The following is a 20,086-nucleotide window of genomic DNA, read 5'->3' as shown; positions in this document are numbered from 1 at the left end:
CTAAGCAATGACTAATGTCAATTCTGGAACCTTACCTGTTCCAAGGAACTGGGCTCCCTCCTGTAATGAACCGGGGCATCCCTCCCATTCGCTATACACATTTATTTGCTCTTCAGAACTCTGCCAAACCACAGGTTCCCAAACAGCAGAGGGATTGTAATTCTTCATAAAATACACATCCTTGAGACAGCCCACAAAACCCTTTTGGATTATATCTGCAGGAGTTGATAGATATCAAGAAATATGTATTTTGAAAAATTCTTTTCAAGCAATTAATTTTATGTGCCATGAAAATCAAAGAAACAGACAATAGCTCCCACTACCTATTTACTACAAACCTCTAAATGATTCACATAAGCACCACACTATCAGCTATGGTGAATGGTAACAATTATAATTTTAGCCCGGGTTCAGACCCATCATATCTGCAGAAACAGATGTTTATGCAAAAACCTTGGTTTTATGGTACTAGGAAGAATATTGTCTTTTGAACAAGCAAGGAGATTTCGTCTGCCACTAGTCTTAAAAATATACGTGCTATAACAAGTTTTAAAAGTAAGATTTGAAGGATGTGTTTCTAGCAAATCTATATTTATAGGTTAGTTCCTTCATGAACCAGTCTGTCATAGAAGTAAATCAATAATTTGCTATCATTTTTAGGAATTAATGTAACATTAAGCTTAATTTTGGAACCTAGACCAGGTAACTGTGAGGTTTATGGATATAGAAAATAAAGTGGTAATAGGAGGTTGGGAAAGAAAGAAAGTGAGCAAATGAGAGAAGCAGAGCGACAGCAAGAAAAAAGTAGAGAAGAAGAGAGGACACATGGAACTGAGGTCAAATTTCATATGGCGATGTCCTTACTGATCAGTGTGAAGCATGGTTCTCAGTTTATGAGTTTATGACTTAATTCTAGGGAAGATATTCACCAACAGTCGAAGTTTTACAAGGTCAATTTATATGTACAATGACTATTTATTTGTAATGGAGATATGTCCTTCACAAGAAGGGAAGAGTAGTTGGTACCTCGATGTGCTCTTCTCCTGGTTCCTGGATGTACCATAGCCAAGAATTGTGCTTGATGGGCAAAGAAGTAGGACAAACACTCTCTCGCTCTTTCAATCTATGTGTGTGTGTGAATGTTTTCTAAGGACTTCCCTACCAGTGCAAAGTAGTTGAATGAAAGCCTTCTCTACTCTACAGATATTTCCAAAGAGGTAACTATAACCAGTCTTGTGGATTTAAATACATCCCTCGCCAAAATTCTCTGAAAACTTTTTATTTGTTTTGATCTTCTTCATCATGATGCCATGAAGACTTCCACCCATCAACAATTTATCCTTATCCAGGTTCTAGCTTATTTGTAATATTTATGTAGCTATGTTTTACTCCCTGGGAGAGACCTGGGAGACATCCTATGCTCCTTGATGAGGACTTAGGAACAACCCTGGAATAGTTGGCAATGCATTTGGAAGGGTGATTTTTTTCCTGCCTAAGGTTAATTTCACTCATGTTAGGTTTTTTTTTTTTTTTTAAAGATTTTATTTTTTCCTTTTTCTCCCCAAAGCCTCCCAGTACATAGTTGTATATTCTTCATTGTGGGTCCTTCTAGTTGTGGCATGTGGGACGCTGCCTCAGCGTGGTTTGATGAGCAATGCCATGTCTGCGCCCAGGATTCGAACTAACGAAACACTGGGCAGCCTGCAGTGGAGCGCGCGAACTTAACCACTCGGCCATGGGGCCAGCCCCTCACTCATGTTAGTTTTTATTCATTTCATTTTAGAGTCAGTTTTTGTTTTCTTCCCCTAAAAAAGGAATTACTTTGCCTATGCCTCAATTACAGCCTTTACAGCATTTGACTGGAATTACCTATTTACAGATCTGTGCTCTCTTTTGTGGCAATGACCACATTTTATTCATCTGTGGATATCTAGGGACTGGTTTAGGGCCTATCACATAGTTAATACTCAGGGAATGTTCCCCACCTTATTTAGACTATAAATCAAGCTCACAGTTTTCCATTTCTGAGTTGTTTCACATTCAATTTAAAATCTTAAAAAAAATTGACCCATAATCCTAAACTAACATACCTTTGACTGAAATTAGTATAATTCCTTTCAGCAAAAGTTTAATGAACTCCCTTTATATATCAAGAACTGGGCATTAAGAATTCAAATGCAAGCAACACATGATTCCCTTAGAAGAGACCTAAAGGACATTTTTGACATATTCATACAGGGAAGGCAGCATGAGATAGAAAATACTTCTGTTATTCATACTGTAACATAATATAGTGATTCTAAATTTTGATGACAACACCGAAATTCGACACCTTTACCAAACTCACCAGGATCATTCCTGAGGATGGCATAACCCCGCGGCAGCCCTCCCACAAACACTCCTGTGTTTTCTCCAATGATAGTACTACCATTTGGGGTGGCCGCGGAACCTGTGGGAAAGGAGATGAGAATTCCAACTTTGGCAGGATCATCTATTTCTACTAATTTAACAAATGATTAAACCCTTCACTGGGCTTCTGGAAACCCCTCTTTCCTGGTTCTTCTTTTATTGGCTGCTTTTCTTTACTGGTTCTTCCTCATTGCCCCAGTGTCTTGATGTTGGAACTAGCCAAACCTCTTCCCTTCTCAGATCTCTTCCTTTCTGCACCTACAGGAATGCCCTAAGTCCTCCAGAGGGACGAATAGAGCGATGGTACTTGCGCAAACTACCGAGGGCGAAGACCAGAAGGGGCCTGGGTCCCTGCCTGTGTTGCATAACAATGCAAATCTACTGTTAAGATTTCTATCTCCATCCTTCTTTGAGAGGAGGGGGAATTTTCTCTTTTTTCCAGAACCCAAACCACTCTAATTAGCCCTATTTACATCTCATCCCTTGGCTTTAAATACCATCCTTAGCTGACAACTCCCAATTTATATCACTGGTCTGGAACTCTTCCCTGAACTCAGACTTGTCTCCAGGAGCCTGCTCGATGTTTCCACTTGGATGCCTCATGGACTCATAGACTTACATCCAAACTGAACTCTGAACGTCTGTCTCCAAATCTGTTTCTCCCACTATCTCGTCCACCTTAGTGGTGGCAGCTACATTCTTCCAGTTGCCCTGGTCCCAAACCTAGCAGTCATTCTCTGCGTTAGGGGTTAGCAAACTCTCTATATAAAGGGCCAGGTAGTATATATTTCAGGCTTTGTAAACCATACAGCCTCAAGCAACCTTAGACAATACATAACAAATGGCTGCGGTTGTGTTTCAACAAAACTTTATGAAAAACAAAAACATGAGCTGAATTTGGCCCTCAGGTGGTAGTTTGTTGACTCCTGCTCTACCTCAATCAAATCCTTTTAATTTAACATTTACAATATATCCAGATTTTTCATTATATCCACAACCACTTCCTGGTTCATGAAACCATCATTTCTTGCCTGAATTATTTTAGAATTATTGCTGAAGCCTATTACATGGTCTTCATGCTTCCACCCTTGTTCCTCTTAAAATTTATTCTCAAAAGAACAGCCAGAGTGTTCCTTTTAAGGAGTGATATCATGGCAGTTCCTTTGAAGAAGTCATGTCATGTCACTCCTCTCTTAACGTTCTCCAATGGCCTAACTCTTTGCAAGTAAGCCCACAAGGGTCTTATACAGCCTTAATGGCCTCTCTGTTCTCACAGCCTACCACTAGCCCCTTAATCCACTCCTTCCCACACTGGCCTCTTTTTTGGTCCTTGACATGCTACAGAGGGTATGTTCCCACCTCAGGGACCTGGCACCTACTGTTCCCTTGCCTTGAAACATTCTTCTCCAGGATATTTGCCTGGTTTATCCTTTAACTCAAATGTCATCTTATCAGAGAGGACTTCTTGAATAGTCTTTTATAAAATCAGAACCTCCCTTCCCCCATACACACACACCCCCCCATACATACCCCTTTCCCTCTTATCTTGCTTTATCGTTCTCAGAATGTACCACTATTTATTTATTCTGTCTCCTGCCTCTCTCCCTCCTAAAATGTAAATTTTGCTTCTCGTATCCAGAATTCCTAGAAAAATATCTAGCACATAGTAGGTGCTCATTAAAATTCTATATTTCTTGAATGAATTAATAAAAGCCTGCAGTATCATACAGGTACTGTAACTGTTTTATAATTACATGAGGGTGGTAGATAGGGAGGGATGGGAAGACTACTCAACTTAGAATTGCAAAGATAAGAGAGGTGCCCCAAGAATACTGCCTACCAACTGTGTCAATTGGGAGAAGTTATTTACCTTTTCTGAGGTTCAGTTTCCTCATCTCTCAAATGCATGTTACAACTGCTTTATCTTAATTTATTTGTCTTCTGGGGGTCAAAAGTAAAGTGAGAGACTTCTACATAAGTAAGCTTTTACACAAGAAACTTTTACATAAGTAAACGCCCTTGCAAATTGCAAAGAACAGTAAAGGATACACAATTGCTCCTGATGACTTTGCTCTTAGTTTTGCTTTACTGACACCCTGCATAGACAAGAAAATGGGTGCCAGATTTCATCACTTTAGGAGCACCTCAAAGGCAAATTCAACAGCATTTGAGATGAAATTGAGTGGAGAAAAAGGTGAAAGAAGAGATAGAGAAATATAAATAACAGAAAAGTATGGTCACATCAGCATATCAACAGAGCCATTTATATATATCAGAGAAGTTCTTACCTGTATATTGCCCATCCAGTGTGATTTGGCCAAAAGCCTGATGCCTAATAGCGATTATTTCATGCCATTCGCCATCACTGTATTGTTTACCCTCATCATTAGTTGTGGTCACTTCCACAGAAGACCCCTTAAGGGAATGAATGAGTAAATGAATGAATGAATGAATATATACGTTTACATACACATACACATGTATTTGTATATTTTTTTAAAACTAATTTCAACCTGATCTTGATGCAAGCACGCATACATTTCAAACAGAACTCAGAATTAAAGATCATGTTTAACATCATTCTGGCTTTTCTGTGATCTACTTCTGTGAACAGCACAGTGCTCAAATCTGAAAAGAACTTCTCTTTGGAATAAGAATCTCTTACAAGGACACTTGCATTTTGAGTACCTATATTCATCAGAAAGGTAATGAATTTTCTATTCTAAAATGTTATATTTTAAATTGTTTGACAGGAATATGAAAAAAAGAAGAATTTACAACTAATATAATACAATTCAATCAATTTGTTCTGAAGATAAGGAAATGTCTGGCAAATTAGTTTCTCTTACCTTTATTACACTACAAGTAACAAGAAGGAATGAGACACATTAAAAATTAATCAATTATTAACACATTGAACATAAGTATTGTGGTTAAACTTGGTACTCAATGCTTTGTAGTCTAAACTCTAGCATTTATTCTTTTGCCTAAGGTAATATTATCATAGTTAAAGCTGAGTTCCTAAGTGGATAAAACTAGGAAATGGCAGATACCAAGGATAGAGATTAGCAAAAAGGAGGTGAGGGTAAGGAAACACAGAAAGAGATAGAAGAGAATTCAATCTTAGAGCTTAGTCAACTGAACAATTTTTTTAGTTTATCACAGTTAGCACAATGTAGCATGATTTTTTTCCAACGACTGGAAAATAACTCTAAACTTTCTAAAGGAAAATAAATTTCTTTCTTGCTTAATAAAATTGGTTCTCTTAGCAATAACTAACTTCAATCCAATAAAAATTTTTCAAAACCAAAATAAGATGGGGTAAAATATTACAAAATATTTTTTAATTACTTGGACTGTTTCATCAAACTCTAATAATTTTGGTATACTGTTTTTCAAAAAGAGAAAACTGCTAATTATCTGATACAATATGGATGAAGATTTACGCCACAAAAAACGCAATTTTAAATATACCATCTTAAGTAAAACACTTCTGTTTATATTTCCCTAAAACAGATTCAGCGATATAACATGTCCATTCTACACATTTAATTGGCTCCTGTCAGGCCTCATACAGAGCATGACAACACGTATGACATACAGAATTTCATATTACCAAAAAACAGCTTTTAATTTCCCATGAGCATGAGTGGGTTGCTTCTCATGTGGACAATATCCCAACTTTTATAGACAACTCGATCAGCTAGAAAGATGACCATTTGGTAAAGTCCATTTTCTAGTTCTTGAATGTTTGTAAGTTGTCTTTCCTTATATCTCTTTCCTCTATGTACTCTTTTTTCTTCAACTCTATTTCAACATTTTAATATTTTACAAACACACATTTCATTATCGTAGTTTAATAATTAAAACCAGAACTGGTGTCGTGCCCAATTAATGTGCCCTGGTAGCATGCCCATTAGTTTTTCCATTAGTGAATTCAACAATACTAATGGGATTACTAGCATGGGATGCTAATTGGGCGTGACATAAGAAACTGGCTTACTTCTTAGCATACCCTTGCTAATGATGAAATTAATGAGCATTTTATTAAATGCTGTCTCATCAAAGTGTACTTAGTTAGCGTTAAAATTGTTACAAACGACGCTGCATTCTAAAGATCAGGTGTCTGAGTAAGTGGTTCTTCATATTATGTTTGGCAACAATCTGAAGCATTAACAGTTCTCTACACTAGAAATCACATTTATTGGTGACAAATTCAAGTACATAACATACAGCCAGCCTCAGTATGCCAAATTTGCTTTATACTTAGAGGAACTTAGCATATTATTCTTTGATGATCACATTAAGATTATTTTCCCTCACCAATATTAAGAGAATAGTTCTGTGATCAATTCTGGTGTCACATCATGCCATTTTGTTCTTTCCATTTGGAAACTATCAGACATGTTAAACAGGTGCTATTCGGCATTGTTTGAAAGGTTTCACTTTCACAGCTTCCTTCTAAGTGAAATCAGACTGCTACGTGAATTTCCTGTTAATGTCACTGAACATAAATCTTTTAAATGAAAACCATGAGTCCTTATTGGTCAATAAAATAGCATGTGTGCAAGTATATATAAATTGAAATTAATCAAATAAAGAATTGGAAGATTGTAGTGATTTGTTCGAGAATTAACAAAAAATACAGCAATTAAAAATTGGAGTAACTTTTTACTGTGAATCTTAACGGTTCCAAATGTCCAGTCCATAATATGCAGATACATATCCAGTTTTAAATATGAAGAATCTCTCCCCCTTTCCCTAAATATTTAATCATGCAATGCATTGGATAGTTGGAAGGGAAACTGAATAAGTTTTTACCCCATAGCCTTTACATAGGATACATTGTTATATAAGGGATTTATTACTTAAATTTATTAAGACACTTTAAAAAGAACAAAGTGCACAATGACTTCAAGTTATTTTGAAACTATGTGCTACACAGTAATTTTAAATTCCTACAAAATTCTCTTTTCACAACTCAAAATTGAATTATTTTGAACGCATTCAGGAAAAGTAATTTAAAAATAACCATCGATAAAAGTCAAAGTGTCTGACAAACTGACAAACTAAAACGAATAAGAACTAAATTATTGAATAGTCATTAAAGAGCTGGAAATTTTATCCTAGAAAATGAGTAATTTTCTTCAATTACGAGTAGTATTTTGTCAACAGTTATTGAGCCACTCAGTCAGCCTGTCGGCAGACATTTATTTATTGAGCATCTACTAGGCTCTAAGGACTGTGCTAAGCCTCAAGGATATATTGTGGTTGAAATAGACTTTGCCCTCACTGGGTTGTATAGTCAAATAAGACACATTAAGCAAATGGCTACTTGGCTGATGAGTACAATAAGGTGTTCCTTAGAAAATCTTTTCTCATTTAAAGACAAAACGAAAGAAAACTGGCTTAAAGTGGTACCTAAAGTATTTAAAATATAAACAATTTGAATGACAGTGGAAGGCATATAAAACAAACTTCCAAACTTCTTTAAACCTGGGTAGCTCTAGCTTTGTACAAGAAGCTATCTTCATATTACTGCCCAAAAGGAGAACAAACAATGGAAGACTATTCCAGATTTTCTCCACTCCTGGGTTTCAACAATCCTTTGTCTGAAAATATGGGGAATTTTCATTAAAAAGTTGGCAAATTTGTCCAGTTAACCTGCATTGGAGTATAAATTCCTTGGCTGTGAGGAAGGACAGAGTCCTGGCCGGCTTGAGCTCGTTGTGTCATACAGAGAGAGCACCATGACCCATGAGCACTTAGTATTCATGTCTGATTACATTTTCTCAAATATATCTTAAGGCAATCCTGTTCAACCAATACCGTACTTTCTTTTGAATAAATTAATTGTCAGTTTCCTGAAAATGCAGGTAATTTTTGCCTTGTGGAGAGTTATTATTATTCCAGATAAAAATGCACTTGTCAGGCATGATTGAACCCTCCTCATTCCCCTTCTCCTCCAACTTCTGGCTATAATAATTTTGTTACTACATGGTTGGCCCCTGCCAACTTTGTGTACAGGGTAGGACTTGGGTATACAAAATATGTATACCCTGGGTATACAGGGCAGGGACAGAGCAGCTGGGAAAGCTAATGGCAGTGATGAGTAATCTAAGCAATTGTCTGAGGGAAAGGGGTGAGAAGGCAGAAATGATGGGCGATGCCCCATGAATGCTTCACTGAACTCCGTTATCATGGCTTATACCAGCCTGTCTATCTGATCATTGAAAAGGACATGAAAATGACGAGACCAAGAGAGTTTTCTGGCAGCCATTCTCAGGATCATAATGACAATACTGTGGGAGGCAGAGTTAAGCATCATTGAATCCCTTTACCTTCCTCTTCTGCCGTCTTAAGGTATCACATCCTTAGACAGAGAAACAACACTGTCAAAAGAGATGGCATTTAAATAGGTTCTGGTATCAATTCCAGTGTGAGGGGAAGGAGGGGTTCCCCACACTAACAAGCAAGCAGTGCTCCAGGACACCAACTGGGTTCAACTCAATTTTGACACTATCTACATGGAGATAGCATCATATTCCACAGGTTAAGGGCTCAGTCCTGCAAGACGGCCTCCCTCCAACTTCAGACAGCAACTGCAAGCTCAGGTCGTTACCTGCACTTCTCACTGACCGGTTACAGATTGGAGATTCCCATGACCTACTCCTTAGACTTCAGAGGGCAATCACAAGTACAGTTTTCCTATACTTCTGACCCACTGGCTATAAATCAGAGGTTCCCAACACCCTTTCCTTGGGTTCGACTAGTTTGCTAGAGAAGCTCACAGAACTCGAGACACATTTTACTTACTAGATTATCCATTTATTACAAACGGATATAACTCAGGAATAGCCAGATGGAAGAGATGCATAGGGAAAGGCATGGAGAAGGGCGTGCAGCTCCCATGCTCTCTCCAGGAAGACCACTCCCCCAGCACCTTCATGTGTTCACCAACCCAGAAGCTCTCCAAACCCAGTCCTTTGGGGTTTTTATGAAAGTTTCATTACAGAGGCACTATTGATTAAATCATTGGCCATTGGTAATTGATTCAACCTCCAGTCCCTCTACCCTCTCAGGAGGTAGAGGGGGATGGGACTGAAAGTTCCAACCCTCTAATCACACAGTTGGTCCTCCTAGCAACCAGGTCCCATCCTTAGGTGGGGTGCAAAAGTCTCCTCATTAACCTAATAAAAGACATTTTTGTCACTCTCATCACTTAGGAAACTCCAAGGGTTTTGGGAGCTATAAGTCAGGAATTGTGGATAAAGACCAATTGTCTATAAGAAATATTTTGGTTATCTAAATGACTAAATATATATTTTTCTTATAAATCACGATATCACAACAATCGAGCTTCAGATCTGGTGAAGTCATTTTTGGATTAATTCTGCAAAGACTGCCCCATGTATGGATTGTGTGTGTGTATGGCCAGTGTACTATTACACATGTAGCTTTGGGGCATGAATGGTCATCTGGAACCACACTCACAGACACTGGGATGGACATTTACAATGACGAGAGCAATACAAGTGTGAGGCAGCATGAAGCCACCATTGCACGTTTTCCTGGGTCCTATCACTCCGTCCCCTGTCCAGCTGTAGCAGAGACTCTGTACTCCAATCATGGGGAAGGGGTTCCAGATGAGAGGATGGCAAGAGTGCATGCTGACCCTCTCACATTTCCCAGTCCATCACTGCATAGCACAGTGCCTGGGGTACAATAAATTCCTAACAAAGTTTCATTGAATGAAATCAAAGAAATCCAGGGCCAATTCTATCACTAAATCACTATGTGACCCTAGTTAAGCCACTTCCTCTAAAGCAGGATGAAAACAACACCTACTTCAAGTGGCTGTTTCAGGAATGAAATAAGATAATTAATGTGAACCCGCTTTATATACTTTAAAAGCTCTTTGAATAAATGGTTTTAGGATTAAGGTTTTTCTCCATCTGGCTTCTTCTCAAATATCTCCAGATCTTAAGAGGTTGAGGGAGAAAATCAGAGCCGGATGTTTCTGTCTCATTGACAATCTTCTATTTTACTGCACTGTTTCTCCTCTTTTAATGAGTTTTGTTGATTTTTACGATTTAGCATATCATTTCTTTTTTCACCTTGTTAATCTGAATGTCCTGCAGAACATTTTCATTCTATTAGTAGCTGATTTTTTTCATATTTAAAATCAAACATTTTTGCCTATTTATTTTATGAAAACAAGACACCAATATGATCTATTCCTTCACCCCCACACTCTACTAAGTTGATATCTTTAGAAATTTTTAATTCATTCATCTTTCCCCTCCTTCAACTCTTAGTAATTTTAGCACCAAACAATTACTAGTGGGTTTTTTGTCTTTGCCACGTGTCTCTTCTATTTCAAAGATTCTTATTTGGCACTGTGAAACACATTTCTTGTCACTCAACATTAAATATTTAGGTTGAACTTAACAATGCTAGGTTTACCATCGCTTCTCTGTTTTTACTTTTTGGTCTCTTTTTTCTTTCTTTTAGTCAGAAGCCTTGCCGAATATGTCCCGCCAATATGGTACATGGATGATATTTTATCTGAGCCTCTGGACAGCAACATTTTTATTTCATGTTGAAAAACAGTATAGTATTGCAGCTGAAATCATGTTCTTTGGAGCCTCATGGCCTGGGTTTAAAACAAGGCTTGGTCACTTATTAGCTGTATGCCCTTGGGAAAATGAATTTAACTACGACTCAGATTTTTCACCTGGCAAATGGGAAGAATAATGAGACTGAGTTAGCATGAGAGACTCTATGTCTAAACTTCTGCCCCCCCCCCCCCCCCACCAATCTTATTCGCACAGTGTGCTTTGGAGATATGCTTAGAACTTCTTGCAGGCAAGCTAATCAGTAACTAGTCAGTAACCAGTAGAGAGAATGACTTGTAAGCAGAAGATTTAAGCTCTCCGCCCAAACGGCTCCTTCACTCCCTCATAACAAAATCTCTAATGTTTTCTTAGATTCCTCAGGAATGTCACATTCAGCAGATCTGAAAATTTCGTCCATGGAGAGGCAGGCAATGGTCCGCGGTCATCCAACATCTGACACTCCCGAGGCCCCTCCCCAGCCCCGTTGGTTTGAAAATCAGTTCCCATTTAAGATGATTTGATTTTAGGACAATAGTCCGCCATCTTCTGATCAGCTGGCTCATCACTTAACAAAGTTTCTCTCTCTTCACGCCCTTGCCTCTTGGTGGACTGGCTTTTTTCTCTCGGTGAGCAGATTGAGCCCTTGCTTGGTATTAATAAGAGTGCCTATAGCAGAGTTGTTGTGAAGTTTAAGTGTGTGTGTATTTATGTACAGAGGGAGCGCTTAGACTAACGTCTGGCACACAGAGATCCTACAGAAGCATTAGCTTTGCTTCATCTTACAGCAACTGGATGAATCCTTTCAACAAATTTGTAATCAGTTTTTTCTTAAATCAGATTTTCTCTCCTATTTTATATTTCGTGATTTTCTCTCATCCTTCCTTTTCTTACGCATGTGTGTTTTGTTCTCTTTTTGAATTTCTTCTTAATAATATTAGTAATATCCTTCATCTTTCATCTTTTCATATTTTTGTTACATATTTTGAGAGATTTCTTCAACTTTATCTCCTGACCTACTACTCTGAGGCTCAATGGTGTCTCTCCTATAATTAATCTATCTAAGGCTTTTCAAATGAAAAATAATATTTTTAGTCCTGTAATTGAATCAGCTTATTCAATTTTTTTTTTTTTTTGGAGCAAGATTAGCCCTGAGCTAACATCTGCCACCAATCCTCCTCTTTTTGCGGAGGAAGACTAGCCCTGAGCTAACATCCATGCCCTTTTGCCTCTACTTTATATGTGGGATGCCTACCACAGCATGGCTTGATAAACCGTGCGTAGCTCTGTGCCAGGGATCCAAACCTGTGAACCCGGGACCGCTGAAGCAGAACACCCAAACTTAACTGGTACACCACCTGGCTGGCCCCATCAAGTGATTCAATTTTGCTGATTGTTTTTTGTTTGCTTTTTTCCCTAACTGCCATCTGCCTTGCCTTCTGAAATAGCGGTTGCTTCTCTCTTTCTCTCTGGCTGCTGGATCTGGTTAGGTTTGATGCTATTTGTTTTTTGCTTACTAACTGTCCATTTATTGGCATCCTTTAAGAAGCTGCAATTCTAGGTGACACCCAGAAGTCCTTGTGCCTGAGGACCTACAATGTACCAAGGAAACCTTTCTTCCCCTGGTTTTCCCAGTCGCTAACTTGTGGCTCTCCTAGCTTCCTAAAGCAGGAAGAACTTAGTCTGCCTTCTTTTTTTTTTTTGGTGGTGAGGAAGATTGTCCTTGAGCTAACATCTGTGTCAGTCTTCCTTTATTTTGTTTGTGGGACACTGCCACAGCATGGCTTGATGTGTGGCGTTTAGGTCCATGCCTGGGATCTGAACTGGTGAACCCTGGGCTGCCAAAGTGAGTGTGTGAACTTAACCACTGTACCACCAGGCCAGGCCCTCAGCCTGCCTCTTGAGTTCCCCTGCAGAGAGCCTGGCATGATGCTGAGACACACTTGTCCAGCAGGCCCTGCCTTTCCTCTCCAACGTGAGTAGGCCACCAGCATGTATGAAGTTGTGATCCTCACCCAGCGCTCTTGGCCCATGATCCCAGATGCTCCTTAGATATGGAAGGGAAAAGTTGTGCCAACTTTCCAATGTAATGGAAACATTTATTTTGCAAGCACAGCTTATGACTTAGATCAGCAGTTTTAAGTTGAAAAATTGAGAAAATGGAAAGAAAAACATCTTTGACTTAGTCTTACTCATTTCTCAACTACTCACAGGCCCAATACAGGGCCCAATGTCAAATGCTTACTAATGTTTGTTTAACTAGAGTGAAGACAACTGCTCACTGGTTTTCCATTGCCCTTAGTAAAAATTTAAACCCTCATATTTGCTTACAAGGCTGTACATGATTTAGTCTCTACCTATCTTTTCAACCTACCGCTTTTCTCTTTGTTCTCTCTTCTCCAGCCATATGAAGTTCATCTCAATGTATTGAATACAGCATGTTCTTATCTACCTCAGGCACTTAACACTGGCCATTTGCTATGCCTGAAAATTTTATTTCCAGCACCTTCCCTCATCTCCCATCAGTATTTCCCCTGTCCTGCCCTCCTCAGACACATGTCCTCATGTACAGACATGTACTCGTCCTAGCAATGCATCCTCTTTGCATCTCAGTTAAATATCACATTTTCAGAGAAGACTGACAACTCAGAAATGAAAGACCCTTCCTTTTATATTCCCATGATACATAGCATCTTGTACTTCTCTTTCATAACATTTATGAATATTTTAAATTAATTTTTGCCATATCCTTCCTAGATTGTTTCAGAGGGGTGTGGTCCTATTTAAATTTAAAACAATTGTAAGTCTGCAATATCCAGCACAATGGTACCTAATAGGCACTTGAATATTTGCTGGTGAACAAATGAAGTAACAAAGAAAGAAAGACAGAAAGGAAGGAAGGAAGAAAAGAAGGAAGGAAGGAAGAAAGAAGGAGGATAAAGAGAGACATAATTTTGCTCTCAAGGCAAATAAAAATAGATCTATTCAAATTTATTTAAAAGTGTTAATCTTTATTATAAGGTAACTGTCAACCCAAATAATCCGTAATCATTCTATAAATCAAAATTAGAGTGAGTCTATTATGAGCCAGGTTTGAGAACTATAGCCCAGGGCCTTCCTTCCCAAGGAAGGAAGGGCATCAAAGAAGTGGGGTGTACAGAGTGGTTATATACCATCTTGGGACAAAGAGCATACATCACACATGACAGGAATATCTCTTTTACTACTATCACAAGATGCTTAGCTGGCACTGCAGGTCAGTGGTCAGCACGTCAGTGGTCACAAGCTGAGCACAGCAGGTCAGCAACTAATCCTTAGTTTCTAGGAAGAGATGCTTATCCTTAAAGAAATGTCAATAGCTACATCCCTATTTTTAAGGACATCATTCTTGTCTTTGGAACATAGTAAATATTTAAAGCAGATGTACAATGCATGCTCAACAGACCACATCAGGGCCTTTTGGAAAAACAAGGTCAGGCTGAATTAGTTTTAAAACAAATGGCTTCCTCATATACTCCAATATATCCCATTGCTTTGCACTTATTTACCATAGCATATGGTTGTTAAGGATGTAGATTGAAAGTTAGCTCTGCTATTTGAGCTGTGGGCAAGTCCCATCACTTTTGTAAGTTTCATTTTCTTCATTGGTGAAGTGGAGATAATAACAGTCTTACCTCTAAGTTTTTGGTGAGCGTTCAATGTGAAACCATAAGCGGTACCCAGCGCCTAGTAAACGCTCAAAAATATCAACTTCATGATTACTCATTTACCTGAGGATCAAAAAGGAAATAAGGATGTCCATTCTTCAACTGAAGCGCAAAATACTCTTCCTGATTGCCAGGTGACGCGGCAAAGACAATCAAACCTTCAGGCACCCTTGTTCGAAAGCTGGCCTTAATGCCTGGTGAGACAAGTGCGAGCAGCGAATCAGCGCTGGGGTTTTGTTGATTCTTCCCGATAAACGTACATTTACTTTCATTATTATTTATGATGCAGTGAGTACAGTCGGGGAATTATACACAGCAATGTGCTGGGATGGTCCCAGCCATTTGGTTTTAAACATATCCCATTATGAATGCCAACCTTACTTGGAAACTCAAGCCTGCACTCCCACTAATCAATATATAATGAAGTTTAAATATATGCAAAACTCATCAACATAAAAAGACATGTTGTCAACCCAAAATTGGACACTCAGAGTATCAATGTGAGAATATTATCAGTCATAAAAATAAACCTGTTTTTGACGCCAGTGAAAGAAACACCAGCGCCCTCATTTAAAATACTTACGAAGTTTAAAGAATTGGTCCAGTAATAGAAACTAAAAACTGGAAAGACCCACTATGAAATAGCCCATAGACTTAATTTTCTGAAACATTGTTCTGTAACCAAAGGGTCTGCAGCCTTCAGAATTTCAGGGTCTCTCCTTACCCTTCAGATCACCTCCCAGCACTGTCCTGGACACACAATGCTCTTGTCTCACAGAAATTTCCCCAGTTCAGGAAGCAGGGGGAGCTAGTGATGGTTCAATAGGTGTCTTCCCACTACTACCACACGGCCCACCTCCATTGTACCTGGTATGCCACTCACTTAATGCATACTGTGGAGCTCTTCCTGTGTGGAAGGCATTTCACTTCATGTACTGAAACTAGCAAAGAAGTTCAAGAGGCACAATCTTTGTTCTCCAAGAGCTTCCAGTTTAGTTGGAAATAAAAAATGTATGTGTTTTAACAGACAAATCACATGGTGGGAATCAACTAAGAGCTTTAGAACATACAGGAGAATCAAATAACAGCGCAAGAGCACAATATTGCATAATTAATGAATACCGATTTGAGTAGTAATACAGTCAACCAGAATTACGAAATTTTGAAGGAGAGAGAGCTCCCTTCAGGCTGGTTTGGTAACCAAAGGTGCAATAGGTGGGGGATTTAACCTGGGTCCCATAGACACAACTAATCGGGGACCACGTCTGATTCATCTTTCTACACGTGGAATGTGGTTCATCACATGGTATCTAGGGGTACTCAGCAAATATTTTGAGGGTCTGGATGAGGAGAAAGGAGGTGAGGGTTGCATTAGAGGTAAGGGAGAAGTTTTAGCACAGGTGTGGAGGCAGGACAGCATAAGTCATTTTGTGAGCATCGGATTGTCATTTTTTCAATATGCACCTATGGAATATTAACATTTGTTGAGTACTCTGCTACACAGTAGAGAAGGAAAACTAACAACCCTGTGCCAGATATTAAGTTCCAGATAAGGAAAAAGACAAGAAAAAAAAAGAGAAGAAAACTGTAATGAGTATAATAAGCGAAATAGAGATATTTACAAGATATAATTTGATTCGAAGGGATTAAGGAAGTTTCCACAGAGAATATGATACTTGAGCTTGTTTTCAGAGAACATGAGGGACTTGGGGGGAAATCGTACAAAGGCCTAGAGGTAGGAAAAGTATTAAGGAAAGCTGGATGTGAAGGAGGGAGTCAAGAGATGAATCTGGAAAAATAGCAAGCCCACTGTCAGACCGTATGCCACAGATTATCTGGCTTGAGAAATTTGTGTAGAAGACAAAGATGGAAAGGAAGTTTGTGTTATAAGCATCTTTAGAGTGAAATTTTTTAACATCAGCAAAGGCAAGCCTGCGATGTGGGCTTCTGACTTTCCAAAGAGGCAACTCAAATCTTTCCTGGCTTTCTTGGCTTCTGCATCTTCATCTTCTGGGTTTCGTGCTTTGGGCCCTTTTAAAACACACTTGTCTTACTCATTTTGACATTTCATTGTTGAAATCTGATTCTCTTACTCCTGCCTGCTAGGATATTAGGTTCTTGCTGTGAGACTCAGTACTTGGTCCATCCTGGCACATCTCTCACTCAACAGAATAAGATTATCCTAATGAATCATTTTTCAATATTCAAACTCATTTGAACCCCTGTTACTAGCTTTCTTACTCCCATTTCTCCTGCTAAGTGGACTGAAAAGGTTGAGCCACCAGATTGGAATTTATCCTATAGACTAAAGGAAGGCATTAGACATTGGGTAGAGGAAAGGAACTGGATGCTCAAAGTCAGGATGGGGGCCTCCAAACTAATGGTGGAATGTATGGAAGATACAGATAATTTAGCTACAGAGGAACCAGTTAGGGTATCCCTGTGCTTTTGGGGAACAAGATGATAAGAATTTTAATTAAGGGCTGACCAGTAACTAAATGGATTGAAAGAATGGACTCTATATATTTCAGAAGAGATTCATTTAAGACTTGTTGATATGAGGTGATGCTGTGGGTTGAGATGGTCAATTCTTTTCACCAATTACTGATGGAAAAGAGGCATTATTAACAGAAATAGAAGGTCAGGTAAAGAGGAAAATATAGGGTTGAGGATATAAGTTCAATTTGGGGCACAGTGAGTTTATTATATTAATGATGTTAAAAACTATCATCATTTTGAAACAAGAAAGTTAATCTCAGAAGAGAAGATGGGACTAGAAAAATAAATTGGCAATCATCTGGCAAGAATCCATGTTCCTGGGAGACGGAATGTAGAGAAAGAAAAAGAACCTTTGGGGGAAATGCCCTACCTTTAAGAAAATGAAAGAATAGATAATAAATAATAAAGTTAGAACAATTGGGATAATATTGTAAAATGGAAACCTAGACATGAAAGAACTTTAAGAAGGTAAAGTTAGTTAACCATGTAAACACTTCCTATAGGTCCAGAATAATTATAACTGAAGAAAAGCTTACAGAACTGGTAATTACTAATCATTAGACATAATCTTTTCCAATTGAGTAGAATAGCCAGAGTCCAAATTTCTGGGTGCACTAGAAAAAGCTGATAATCAAATATGTATATATACACACACACACAAATCAATAAGAAAAAGACAAAAAACCTATTAGAAAAATAGGGGCAAATAGCTCTTCAAGAAAAGATGATGTCTGGAGCCAGCCCCAAGGCCTAGTGGTTGACTTTGGCACACTCCTCTTTGGTGGCCCAGGTTCAGTTCCTGGGCGTGGACCTACACCACTTGTCATCGGCCATACTGTGGCAGTGACCCACATACAAAATAGAGGAAGACTGGCACAGATGTTAGCTCAGGGTGAATCTTCCTCAAGCAAAAAGAGGGAGATTGGCAACAGATGCTAGCTCAGGGCAAATCTTTCTCAGTGAAAAAAAAAAAGATGATGTCCAAATGACCAATGAACCTGAAAAAGATTCTCAGCATTTTTAGTCATCAGAGAAATGCAAATTAAAATGCAATACCACTAAACATCTACCAGAATGGCTAAAATGAGATAGCAAATACAAAGTTTAGCCAAATGCGTAGAGCAACTGGAATGCTCATAAACTACTATTGGGAGTATAAATTGGTACAACCACTTTGAAAAACTGTCTGCCACTATTTATTAAGTTATCTGTATATCTTCTAAATATATACATGCCTTTTGATCCCTTCATTCCACTCCAAGGTATATACCCCCCAAAATACATAGGTTCAGAAAGATATGCAAGTGTGTTTACAGAAATACTTTTCACTATGCCATCAAACTAGAACTTACACAAATGTCCATCAGCTGTAGAAAGGATAAATAAGCGGGATACAATATAGCAATGACAATGAACAAGTTACAGCTACATGCAACTACATGCGTGAATCTCACAAACACGATACTGAGTGAAAGATACTAGGCACAAAAGAATACATACTGTATGATCCCTTTATATTAACTTTAAAATCAGGCAAAATAAACCTATGGTGTTAGAAGTTAGGATAGTGGTAACGCTGGTTGGGATTTAGAACAGGGTACAAGGCAGGGTTTCTGGGGGCCCAGTAGTGTTCTAGATAGTAATTTGGGTGCCAGTTACATAAATCTGTTCAGGTCTTGAATCTGTCAACCTGCACACTTACGATTTTTGCACTTTTCTGTATGTATGTTAAGCTTCTACAGAAGTTTTCCAAAAATGGATAAATAATCACGTTACATAAAATTCAAACACTATAGAACTATAAAAGCTGAAAGTGAATTCTCTATAGTCTGAACTGCCACCCTCAGAGAAACTTCTGCGAACAATTTGGCAATCTTTTTCTCAGAATGTTTTATTCACACACACACGTTATGTCATTGTTTTCTCTTTACTGAAAGTGGATTATATTACACATACCATTCCACAAGTTTCAGGAAAAAATTTTAATCAAACATATATACTTAATGTTTACAATATGATGATTTGAAATACATATACATAGTAAAATGATTACTATGGTCAAGCTAATTAACATATCATATCCTCACGTTACCTTTTTTTTTCTTTTTGAGGAAGATTGGCCCTGAGCTATCGTCTGCTGCCAATCCTCCTCTTTTTGCTGAGGCAGATTGGCCCTGAGCTAACATCTGTGCCCATCTTCCTCTATTTTATATGTGGAATGCCTGCCACAGCATGGCTTGATAAGTGGGGCGAGGTCCACACCTGGGATCCAGACTGGCGAACCCAAGGCCAGCAAAGCAGAACCGCTAGGCCACTGGGCCTGCCCCCTCTTTTATTTTTTTCATGTTACCACTTTTTTGAGTGTGGTGGATACATCTGAAATTGACTCTCATAGCATCTCGCCAGTGTTCAATAGAGTATTATTAAGTACGGTCATCATACCTGTACATTAGAACTCTGGACTTATTCATCCTACATAAATTAAACTGTGTACGCTTTGACCAACATCTCCCCAGCTCCTGGTAATCACCATTCTACTGTCCGCTTTTATGAGTTCACCTTTTTTTTTTTATGATTCCACATATAAACGAGACCATATAGTATTTGTCTTCCTCTATCTGGCTTATTTCACTTAGCATAATGTGCTCCAGGTTCATCGATGTTGTCACAAATGGCCGGATTTCCTTTTCTCATGGCTGAATAATATTCCATTGTGTATATACACACCACATTTTCTTGATCCATTCATCCGTTGATGGACACTTGGGTTGTTTCTATATCTCGGCTATTGTGAACAATACTTCTGCAAGTTTTTTTCACTTAGTAACACATAGCAGATATCTTTCCACATTAGTT

At 38.5% G+C, this 20,086-nt stretch overlaps 1 protein-coding gene across 1 annotated transcript in view; it reads right to left on the bottom strand.

Moving 5' to 3' along the window:
• USH2A (usherin) overlaps positions 1–20,086 on the bottom strand; it is a 747,192-nt gene that overhangs the window by 427,216 nt on the left and 299,890 nt on the right. The window contains exons 22-25 of the mRNA XM_001915645.4: positions 14,795–14,925; positions 4,698–4,824; positions 2,348–2,449; positions 36–215 (exon numbers count right to left, since the gene is read on the bottom strand). Coding sequence (XP_001915680.3) covers positions 36–215; positions 2,348–2,449; positions 4,698–4,824; positions 14,795–14,925 — 540 coding nt within the window. The remainder of the gene's footprint in view (positions 1–35; positions 216–2,347; positions 2,450–4,697; positions 4,825–14,794; positions 14,926–20,086) is intronic.

This window comes from Equus caballus, chromosome 30, assembly GCF_041296265.1.
Source record: "Equus caballus isolate H_3958 breed thoroughbred chromosome 30, TB-T2T, whole genome shotgun sequence".
In the NCBI taxonomy this organism is placed as follows: domain Eukaryota; kingdom Metazoa; phylum Chordata; class Mammalia; order Perissodactyla; family Equidae; genus Equus; species Equus caballus.
This window is presented reverse-complemented; position numbering and strand designations above follow the sequence as displayed.